General features: G+C 36.8%; 1 protein-coding gene across 1 annotated transcript; it reads left to right on the forward strand.

Annotated features, from left to right (window-relative positions):
• Positions 1 to 5,873: 5,873 nt before the first annotated feature.
• On the forward strand, positions 5,874 to 10,237 carry LOC146746667 (fibroblast growth factor receptor 1-like). The gene is made up of 10 exons (XM_085498281.1): positions 5,874 to 5,880; positions 6,019 to 6,209; positions 6,390 to 6,579; positions 6,763 to 6,873; positions 7,280 to 7,446; positions 7,734 to 7,948; positions 8,532 to 8,572; positions 8,694 to 8,793; positions 8,894 to 8,993; positions 9,183 to 10,237. The coding sequence occupies exons 1-10, from the start codon at positions 5,874 to 5,876 to the stop codon at positions 9,204 to 9,206; spliced, it is 1,146 nt and encodes a 381-aa protein (XP_085354407.1). The 3' UTR covers positions 9,207 to 10,237.
• The last annotated feature ends 2,055 nt before the right edge of the window (positions 10,238 to 12,292 follow it).

Genomic DNA, 12,292 nt, shown 5'->3' on the forward strand with positions numbered 1-12,292 from the left:
TATGTTTATATTTCAGGATGTCGTGGCCGTAACATATAATGTGGGCTATTTAGCACATTTTCTAACATTCATACCAAAAGATAATTGTAAGTACAACAGTGATTTAATATTGGATTGATCGGTAATCAAAAGTCCGCGTGATCTCGAATAGAAATTTAAGTATTCGAACAGTTGTCAAGACGACCATTTGAATGCATATCAGTTCATGTTCAACAAAGGACTATGACGGATAGCTGAAGTCAACTACATTACGTATTCATACTGGATTTTTGATTTTGTCCCTAAAAACGTTTTGATATCAACATCGTATCTTTCTTCTTGAGCCTATCCAATATGCTCCTTCAAATGTAGTTTTGTATTAATACAAGGAAACACATGTGTCTATTGTATTGAAAACAGCCACAAAAATGTTTAAACTTCCAGTCGTCTGATTGTATACAATATATTCAACTGTATAATGTTTTGAACAACAATTCAATATGAGCTCTAACGCATTATAAAGCGGTACATACCGACGAAGTGATTCAATACGTGAGTAGCCAATCGGCGTGGGCGTTACATATGCCATTTTCTGCCATTTAATGTATTGTTGTTGTTGAAATGGCTATTTTTATTCAGTGAACTCGTGATCCGTTTCTGGTTTATCCACAAACTGCAAATGCCCCACAAGTCTGGCAATTCAGTTGTAATAATGGTATCTAGAGAAGGTAAACATTGAAATATTTCGTTCACTGTTGTGAAACCGTCCAGAAAGTGAAATTTACACAACAAAGACTAATATCTTTCAGACCTAACACCTGGGGGCGTCATCAATCAAAGTTAAAATTAACAAGCTTCGATTTATACATCGTGCGATTTATACTGTGTAATTTTTGTTATTTTTTGAGTTTCTTTTCTGAATACATTTATCGCATAGCAGGCAATGAGAGAAATTGTTTACTTGTGATTTCACATGAGAATGTATACTACAATGACACATGGTTGACACCAGACAAATATGTACCGGTATATGTAACAAGTGAACACTGATATCAACAAACTGTTGTTATGACGCAACCAACAAAGTGTTCATCATAGTGAGCCGAAAGTCAAAAAACCTTGTGATGCCTATCTTCTCTGCGGGTAAGAGTAAGTCCCAGACACCCATGGTAATTCACTACTCTCTGCGACAGGGACGTTGTGATTTTTCACGTGCAATAATAACAGGAACAGCACACGGACAGACAGTGTTATATTCCATCCAACTGAATGCCATATTCCAAGCTCTTAAAGCGGGGGGGGGGGGGGTCGTCACCTGCGCACGCGTCAGATGGCCATAGCGTGTCACTGTTTATTAACAAACGTCTACCCTTAGACCTTGGCGTCGCTTGGGACTCAATTCCCACGCTTCTGAACAATATGGATTATTTCGCGGCAAGTCTGGCTGTAGTGAACAGCTCCAGCCAAGCCCCGGTAAAGACGCGTTTTCTTGAACTTACAGGTCGATTATGTCGTGCCAAAGTTGATGTATGTGACTATGAATATCACAGCAGTGATTAAACTGCTCAAATTGACTAAGTGTTCAAAACGTCATAAAAAAGCCGCCGACGGTGCGCGTCGCACAATCTTTTTGCTAACAACTTGTCAATCATTGACGCTGCAGGTCGGCGTTCTTTCAACACCGGATATGACGCATATCGCACAAGGTGTGTCGGGAGTTTGTTTGAAATTTCGAATGTTTAGAAGTGAATCGTCGGCCGGCACGTATTTTACGGGTATATCAACTCGTTTCAGGGGCATGTTTACTAAAAAATACTAAATATTTTAAAATTAAATATTGTAAGGACATACTGGCCCCAAAATTGGACAAATTTGCAATACGTTTACGCTGCTAATGTCTGGTTCGGATGGAGTTCTACGCGCGATTTTATTGCGCTCAAGGACGTTCTATTTTCGAACTAGTTGAAACCGGAAATAACGCAACTACTTTCGAACTTCAAACACAAATTTTATTATCGTTATTGTGTGTTAGTTTCTGTTGTTTCAAAATTTGAATTATGTATGACAATAATATTTCACTAAATATACAATATTTCACAAAAATCTGTAATTAAAAGGCAACCCAAATTGTAAAAAGCAATATCAAGTTCCGCGTATAAACACTGTTGTAAAGAGGCGGCGGAGCGGAATTTTAGCCAAAATCGGCTAGTAAGGCGTCATATGACACAGGTTTTGGCTGGGACAGCGCTTCCGGTGACGACACAACGCTTGTTAATTCAAAACACGCGACGCGCGAAAAATAAAAGTCTTCCATTTTGTATGACTTCTCATCAGTGGGCGTGGTTTAGAGAAAACACGGTTGGCGGGTTAACTTTTATTTTTCGCGCGTCAATTTGAGCAGTATATAGTATTTATGACAATAAATAGTGTACGAATTGAGATCTTGTCGGATAAACGAACCGGAATAAGGGACGCCATACTAAGCTTGAATACTTAAAGGGCGGCAGTCGTCGTGCCGCGTCCTGTTCGATATGGGACGCATAGCGACGTATACAACGCGTGCAAACAATGGTTTATTTACATGAAATTCGAACACGCGCTGCGCGACGACCACCGCTGTAGTTGTCAATGTCACGTGACGTTGGACCTTATGAACTATTGCTTGCTGTCCAGTATAAAAGAATAAAAAACAACTGACTTGTCGATAAGCAAACATTTCACTGAATTTGGGGGGGGGGGTAAACCATAGTCATGAAGTTTGAAAAACAGAATTACTAAAAAAAGAAAAAGACAAAAAACAAGCTATGTTTGACTAATCACGCAGTCGGTTTAATTTTGACTTTGTTAATGTCAAAACGTTAACATTTTCAATGAGGGTCACACGTCATTTAATAACACTCCTGTATTTTCGTTTCAGGCCATATGACGATATACACCGCACTCGATGCGAGCGATAATTTGGATCTATCAGTGATAGAGCTGTCTACATTCGAGTGTACTGACGTCACTAAAAGAACACACAAAATTAGCTTCGATGTCACGCTGTATGCGCTACAAGATAATTGGCCAACATCTCCGCAAATACCCGCCGATGAGTGGGCAGAATACACCGAATTGTTAGCGGAATACAATCTAAACGTCATATCCGGTTTTACGACTTTGGAATGCACATGGAAAATTCCTTCTCGGAGTCCGTCAGTGCTTGCTGTGGTCGTCAACGCGACAGTAAAAGGTAGAAAATGAACTGATGCATTGGTAATGAAACTGAACGGACAATATAATTCATAATTATTTTTGCCGATACTAATCAGCTTCTGCGTTCGTGTTCACACAGCTTGTCCACGTGGCCTTTATGGTGCAAAATGCTCGAACTCGTGTAATTGTCTGAATGGTGCCTCCTGTCACAGTTTCAACGGTGCATGTCTGTGTGCCCCAGGGTGGAGAGGAATATCATGCGACCGAGGTAGTGTAATTTTATTGCGCATGCGCGTTAAAGTATGCAAATAGTCACAAGCAAACAAACATATACATACCAACACGCAACACGGACTAACAACTCATCCATACTAAATCGGTCTAATCAAAATCAGAATAAAACAGAAGTTTTTTTAGTTATGCGTTTACAATTTGAACAGTTCCTAAGTTCCAATGTAACTGCAAACTAAGTACGATCCAACTCAACGATCTCCCGGGTCGCAATCTTCTCAGTCAGTCATATTATTTCCCTATTGTCCTATTGCAAAATGTCGTTTATAACATCCCAAGCTTTAAGCGGCTTTCTGGTATGCAAATGAGATCGGACGCGTTAATAAGATTTAGTAGGACGCACACACAAATAACAAAAGTGGTTTTACTTTTTATTGGGAAATTAATTACGAATTGGAGACATTCTGGTTGGGTTCGGTCGGCCACATTCCAACATGAACGGAACAACTTGAACTTGAAAACTCACGAATCCCTTGTTCAACGTTAACGTGAACACCATTTATTGCTGATTAGAGAGGTGTAGAATGTCATAAAAGCATAAACAGTGCATAACTAGATGAAAACTAACAACTGAGCGCGGACTACACTAGAACAGAACTACCGTTAAACCGTTAATAGGGTAAATGGAACATCAAGGTGTTGACAAATTATAATTATGTATGACATCTATAAACACATAACACATTACTAATTAGAATTAAATTGAAACATATCACATACGATTATTATGATTTCAACGATAGACATATTCAAAATTCTATAACCAGAATCGTGACCCGTAGTATCAGATTTATTAACCGAGTGTAGTAAGTTTCACGTGTTTCTCACAAAATGCTCGGAACATTACTGCACAATAAATTAATAAATATTAATTAAATCTGATGTCATTAGACACTCATTAAATGTTCTCTAAATACATGTAATACTAGTAACTTACTCAAACACAAATTATGACTCTTATTATTATTATTATTATTATTATTATTATTATTATTATTATTATTATTATTATTATTATTATTATTATTATTATTATTATTATTATTATTATTTCAGCTTTTCCTGAAGTTGTGATTGAGGCTACGGGAGATGACGTGTACATAAGTAACGAGTTGACCTTGACCTGCGGTGCATATCACTTCAATACATCGAGTATACGATGGTTCTATAATGACAATCAAGTCGGAGAGTTTGGGTAATTTTTAAAATATGCTAAACTAGTAATCATAATTTGATCTGTGTTAAACAACGTATTAAACATAAGGCAAAACATATACACATGTTGTGTTACTGATTGTCTAGTGTATTTGGAATTACTTACTTTGGTTGTCTATGCAAATACAGGGATGTGGAGTACCACATACCGTTTGTACTGGACGTCAACTACGAAGACAAGCAAGTCACAACTGGTACTTACAAATGTGAGATTACCAGTGACAAAAAAGAAACGTATTCAGGAGTTTATCAGCTACAGACCGAAGGTAAATATTAAATTTAAAAAAAAGATTGTTTTACTGTGAAATAACCTGCAGCTGGCGCTTATGTTGTAAGTTATGTGATTTCAGAATGTCCATATGGAATGTGGGGTTTACTCTGTGTTTGGAACTGCGCATGTTCAGTAAATTCTACTTGCGGAAGATATAGTGGATGTCTGTGTTTTGCTGGCCTTATGGGAAGCTCTTGCGATATAGGTGAGTGGCTTTTAACTATCGTCGGCAAGCACATGTGATTATATGCTAATTATGTTAATTGCGCTACTACATTCCAAGCGATATGTTTCCTGTTACTGCCTACATTTACGAACGATGGCGGATAATTTACTCAAACAATTGCCACTGTAACCAAATTAGAAAAACTGCTTCTCTTCTTGTGTCCAACTAATATTGAAAAAAAAATACCAATCAAGTTTAAGTTTCTTGTTTTTCATGAGAAGACTAGTACCAGAGTGTTTATCTATGTGATTATGCCATAACAATTTCAAACGGTTTGAAATTCGCTGCTGATTTGACATGTATTCAATTTGTTTAAGTAGTTTCACGGCGGCCTTTTTTGATTTCACCATGATACATTTTTGGTCTGACGGGCAAAAGTTCACTGCTGATAATGTCACCATAATTGTGATGAAATACCTGTATATAGTTGAGCCAAAGTTAATCCACGTGCACGTGAATCAACAAAAGTTTGATTTTACGATAGCTTATGGTAATTATATTTGAAACAATGTGCTTTACGCTGATTTTAATGAGGTTTAAGAATAAATTTTGCGATACAAGTACGGAAATACTTTCTATTTCTCACAGAATGTGAAAGCGGTTCATATGGACGGAATTGTAGTGAAACATGTAAATGTCTGAACAACGGAATCTGTGATCCGGTCACTGGGAATTGTACTTGCATAGCAGGTTGGGATGGAGAGTATTGTGAAGGTAAAACTGCCATCATTTACTTGAATATTTAAGTAATGCATCCACCCGCTTGAACTCGCATTGACCGTGAAGTCAAATTATACAACTTCATATGACATTTCACCATTGCCATATCATTTCTTTACAGTTGAACCAGCCAATCACCATTTCGTTACAGTTGAACCACCCAATCATCCAAATACAGGCGTAATAACAGGCGTAATACTTGGAGTGGTTGCTGCTTTTATCGCAGTTTTGGTTATCATAGTTGTACTCAAGCGCCGTAAACCGAACGGATCCGTCTACACCTCTGCATCGGACCGTCTTATGATGCTTGAAGTAGGTAGTGAGACACAGTCAGCTGTCATACAAGTGATCGGATAATAATTTATTTTAGTATCAGTTGTATCCCAGATGAATGTGCAGAATATTAAAGTTTTCCGTCCATATGTGTGACGTTGTGTAAAATACCAAATTCCAATTGAATTCACATCAATGTGATATTCACTCGTGTTTCAGAATATTGCAAAAACAGACAACGAAAATATCGACGATGCCATGATACAGGATATTACAAAGTGGATAATTAAAGCATCTGAATTGGATATCGGTGATAAAATTGGTGAAGGTGGATTTGGGGAAGTTTATAAAGCCCAATATAAGAAACTTGAAGTGATGGAAATTAATGTTGCTGTCAAAATGTTGAAATGTGAGTTTTTTTTAGTTTTAGTAATGTTTTGAGTGTACGTTTTCTATTACAATTTCAATCGACTTCATAAGTTAGAATATATCGGCTCTACATCAGCATAATATTATGTGGTATTACTAGGACATATTGTCTTTATATGAGCCGTATAACGTACATTCATATTCTGTAAAACTGGTTTTGTAGCCTCCACTTCCAGAACAGAAGAGAAAGCGCTATTAACGGAGGCTTATAATCACATCAAACTAGGAGTACATCCGAATATTGTAAATTTACATGGAATAGTTGTTGACAGCGGTGAGTCTTAAATTAGTTTTTTTTTCTCCAATTTCCACTTTTCAACAAGTCGAATTAATTAGTTCAATGCTCAAACCCATTAGCTATTAATTGTGTTATTTTTAAAGCGGAGGGTCGTCACCTGCGCATGCGTCAGATGGCCATAGCGTTTCGTTGTTTACAAACAAGCGTCTACCCATGAGCCTTTCCGTTTTTAGCGTGTGTTGTTATCGTCGCTTGGGACTCAATTCTCGCGCGTGCGCAGGTGACGACCCTCCCGCTTTAATTCAACTTACTGTAATTCCCATCACGCAACTGAAATGTATATTTACTTGTGTGACCGACCACGATTTGGCGAGTGACATTGTCATTTTATACCTAATTGTGATGGTCTTATCAAGACAATTTAACGGTATCATATTCATAGGTGCTCTGCAACTGGTGGTAGAATTTGCCAAAGGGGGCGATCTACTTGCTCATTTACAAAGTTTAGAATTACAGAGAACAGTGATGGATATGCCAAAAGAAGGGGAATTTCTTATGACCCTGGCAATACACGTGGCACAGGGATTAGAGTTTTTACATCACAAGCAAGTAAGTACGAGCAAATTATGAGACTTGCGATACAGTAGCGTGGCACACCAGTTTGATATCACTGAATCTTCCACAAAATACATTCATCGTAAACTTTTAATAATGTACCTTACTCCTGTTTTCTGCTTCGATTAAGCCAACAAATTAAATAATTTCCTGTCAGTATCTGTCACTTTATCGCGTATTTGAACATATTATCAATATTTTTAGAATCAACATGTACAGTGAAGTATAGATTGTGTGCATATAGAGTGAAACAAATGTATATCCTTTGTAACAATTTTCAGATTATCCACAGAGATATCGCAGCACGTAATGTGGTTATTTACGGTGATGGCATCGGCAAAATATGTGATCTGGGTTTATCTAGAGATGTGTACCAATCTATTTATCGACGACCACCATGTGCTCAAGACGACGAGCAGGATATACGACTACCAATAAGATGGATGGCACCAGAAACTCTAGAGGGCGATTTTGTTTACTCTCACAAGAGCGACATGTAAGGATGTAGTGAGTCGTTTATGTTGAATGAACCAACATACATAAATATACAAAGTTCATTTTCTACGGATTAGATTGTATTGCGATATGGTATTGTGTCGATAGTGTGTGTGTGTGCGTTATCTTATTATACTGTGGTTTATTACGTAATAACGTCATATTGTCACGTAAAATCTTTCTGTTGCGTTCATTTTCTTACTTCTGAAACTTTCTGATAGTGAGAGGTGAAGGTGGTGATGCCATGTCTTGGAATTATTCATAATTTAAGTTTGACTAGTTTACTTTTAACAAAATACGATCCAAAATACCTACTCAAACCACATGTATGATTAAATTTCGTAATTAATTACACAACACCCAGATACGCCACCGTCCTGTGTTCTGTGTATATGTGTTTGTTTGTTTGTTTTATTTTGCGTCCTTAAATTAAACACTGATGTCATAATACAGTCACGTCATATTATTTATATATTAATGAAATACATTACACGTTACATGGAATAACTCAATTATAGAACCTCTATAAATGTCGCATTTGTCTCCCCGAATAAACATATGTGCAATGTGTGTTGTATCAACAGGTGGTCTTTTGGTGTGTTGCTATGGGAGATATCATCTCTAGGTAAGAAAAAGACTCTATGTTCTTCATCTGGATTTGCGCCACGCACACCATCATGTTTAAATTAAATACATATGTGATACGAGGTGTACGGCAACATATAAATTCACTATTCGTGTTCTAGGCTGCCGTCCATTCAAAGATGTTAAGGCAGAGCATATAATGGCCATAATTAAAACTGAAAAGCAGCGGCTGAAGAAATACCCGGAGTGTCCTGATGAATTGTAAGTTATCTATTTAAAGTATGTTCACGTGCGATCTATGTACAGTACAGTACTCTATAATTTCCAATGATAATTTTTCCAATGCATATTTTTATGACAGGTACAAACTCATGATTAGTTGCTGGCAGGAAGAAGCAAAGAACAGACCCCCTGCAGCGGTAATGGTCAAACAACTGAAACGTCTTCAAAGTCAGCAGAAGGTATCCATTTAAAATACAATTACAAATAATGAACTTTACATGAACTTTGATTGTCTATTTCATTTTATGCTACTATAATACTACTAGATGTGCATACATAGATACAAACATGTTTCTTAAAATGAGTGATGATTTTGACGTTTGGAAACATATGATTTATATGACATTGAATTATTTATACTTCAACAGATGTTCTTCTCTGATTCTCAATAAAGAGACGACGATACTGATCGAGATCAAATAACTCTATACTTCACACCAATGGACATTAAGAATCGATATATAGAATAGACCAATATTTAATATTACACAATCGTACATACCGAACTACATACAGAAAGATGTGTGAATGTATCTACATATAAAACGTATATTATACAAATTTGCATTGATATAAATTAGTGATACAGATTTGCATATGCTCAGATTTTCTTTAATGAGCTATTATCGGAATACACATCAGTTTAGTTAGTTAATATATATTACACAGTTTAATTTCAATATGAGCTTTCTATGTTTTTTTATTAAGCTAGGCAAATGAAAAACTTGTTGTTCACATACCAGTTTGTGCATATGTGTAACTTTATAACTCTACAATGTAGTGGTTGAAATCTATAGCAAAAAACGAAACAGGCATAATTTAATGGTTGTGCTGTTCCTCGATGGTAGCCTCTCTATTTTGCAACTCGTTATAATTTTGTAGTGTGGTGCAGTGTAATGTAGTGTAGTGTAGTGTAGTGTAGTGTAGTGTAGTGTAGTGAAAATATAATACCCTAGATATAACATAAACAGCGCTTACACGTAAAGTCATTGCATTATAAGCATATTATATTTGAGTGTATACATGAATGTATTGCATAATTTGTATTCTTTCTTGCATGTTATCTTCAATGTAGAAGTAGCGTGTGCATCATAATGATTTACTGTTGCTATGGAAACAGGGACAAATTTCAGGTTCAGAGGCGGCGGAGGCGGCGGCACGAAATTTTGCATGAGGACCAAGGGGGTCCGAGGGCATGCTCGCCCTTAAAACTTTGAAATCTAGACCCTCTTTGAAACGCCATTTATTTCGTTTTGAGCGACAAATTTTGCTGAGACAAGGGGTTCAGCTTGATTTTCTCTAGGGGGCCACCCCTCTGCCCACGGTGCCGCCGCCACTGCAGAACAGAAATGTTCAAAGTTTGTCGCACTACATGATAAGTTTTTTTTACAATTAAACACAATCTTCTTACAAACTCAAACAAGTCTATGGTTTTTCAATTGATAATTTATTATTTATTGAATTCTGTGTCAATTTTCCATTTGATAAATCCGATTAATCAAGACGCCACGTTAGTGCAGCAGCCATGCCTCCATTCCTGAAAATAAACAGTAGGCATGAAATAGAATCATTCAATACCTGAAAAACAAACAATAGCCATGCAATTCATATCATCACATAACGAAATAGAAATAAAATAATACCCATAATCCATATCGGAGTAACAAAACATAATCATGGCATTGAAATGTATTCATACTTCGTAAACACAAATGCCATGGAAACGGCATCAAAAAAGAAGACAGCTTTACTCTGTACTAAAAATCAACAATCATATATTAATACATAAATAACAGCTGGATATCCATTCTTCTACACTTAACATACATTCGAATCTACCTTACTGCATGGTCCGCTGACGTTGCATTTTTTGTATTGCAAGGCACGATACGAGAACAGCACTGGCTACCAATAACACATCAAAGATAATAAGAAGAGTTAAAACTGTCCCGGACTGTACACCTGTATATTAAGAAATGTTAATGTCCTTCAAAGTGAAATAGACGTGTGTATTTTGAAACTCTATGTTCATAACATAGATGCTATGGGGAATGCATATAGACGAGATCTTACCTTTTTGATGTACAGCATTACACAATGTTTTGGTTGCACTGGCCTCATATACTCCAGTTGTGTATGATACACGTGTATCAGTCGTTATAAATGATGATGTATTGGCACCTCCCTTGACGTCAGTTGTTGTGGTTTTCTCAGGAATTAAATTGTTAGTTTGACTTATTGTACTAAATGTGAATGATGATTGCATATCATTTGGTGTTCGTGCTAGAACATTTGAAACTGATCTTGAGCTGACCAACAAGCTGTATATTGTATTTCCATCAGTGGATATGGAATGGGTATCTTCTCCACGAATCAACGTTGTGGCGTCTTTATTATATCCAGTTATATCTAGTTTGTTTGAACCCGTCAGTACAGGTGTTTGGCTATGTTTTCTCGATGCTGACGTTGTATTCACTGTTGAGGTAGATTTGTCCAAAGGGATGGCCATTAACTGTGTGGTTCTGGACATATTTGTTAATTTATCTACTATGTAGTTTTCAGTGGTTACTTGTGTAGGTGTAACAAGTCTAGATGCATCAATACTATTCACTGTTGGTAAATTTTTTGAAGATTTTGACATTGGCCCATTTTCTATATCAGTGAAAGGTTTTGATATATGTGTGTATGCACTGGTGAAGTTCGATACCAATGACATTACTGATGTTGCTGTCATATTCTTTACACTGTGTGTCGTAGTTATTTGAGTAGGTGTCTGTACATTTATATATGAACTTGACTGCTTAAATACTACTGAGTTCATTACAGGTACTGCTGTAACATCTTCTGCAATATGCGTTTCAGTCGTTACTGCTGAAGTTAACAACATTCTTGGTACTGCTGATTTAATTTCATTGACTGTGGTGGAATCGTTGGTTTTCACTGGGTTGATCGTGTTTATTGGTGTAGTCGTGGGCACGGATATGTCATCAGCAGTATGTGTTATTAGTGAGATCGTAGATCCCTTAGTAAAGGATTTCTTTGTTAATTTCCATGGTATGTGATGTTTTGCAAGAGAAGTGGATGTTTCTGCCATCATAGATGATGTCATTTCAATTAATTGTGATAGTGTCGATACACTTGTTGAAGTTCTATCTGATATTTTCATGGAAACTCCAATTGATGACTCCATGAGAGATGACGATTTTGTAGAAGTTCTGGGGGGTGTTTTTGTAGGGATTCTGTGTGATGTTTTCGTAAGGGTTCTAATTAATAAGTTTGACGGCACTCTAGATGATGCTTCTTCGATCGAAACTCTAGGTGGTGATTTTGTAGCTGTTGTAGGTGATGATTCTATAACAGTTGCAATTGAATCTTTCATCGAAGCTCTAGATGGTGATTTTGTAGGTGTTGTAGGAGATGATTCTATAACAGTTCCAATTGATGCTTCCATCAAAACTCTAGGTGGTGATTTTGTAGG

The sequence above is a fragment of the Saccoglossus kowalevskii genome, chromosome 4, assembly GCF_978046115.1.
Source record: "Saccoglossus kowalevskii chromosome 4, keSacKowa6.1, whole genome shotgun sequence".
Classification (NCBI taxonomy): domain Eukaryota; kingdom Metazoa; phylum Hemichordata; class Enteropneusta; family Harrimaniidae; genus Saccoglossus; species Saccoglossus kowalevskii.

Coding starts and splice junctions, on each gene's coding strand:
- LOC146746667 (XM_085498281.1), top strand. Junction 7,447..7,733: donor AGTTTTTACATCACAAGCAA/GTAAGTACGAGC, acceptor AACAATTTTCAG/ATTATCCACAGAGATATCGC. Junction 8,994..9,182: donor GTCTTCAAAGTCAGCAGAAG/GTATCCATTTAA, acceptor ATACTTCAACAG/ATGTTCTTCTCTGATTCTCA.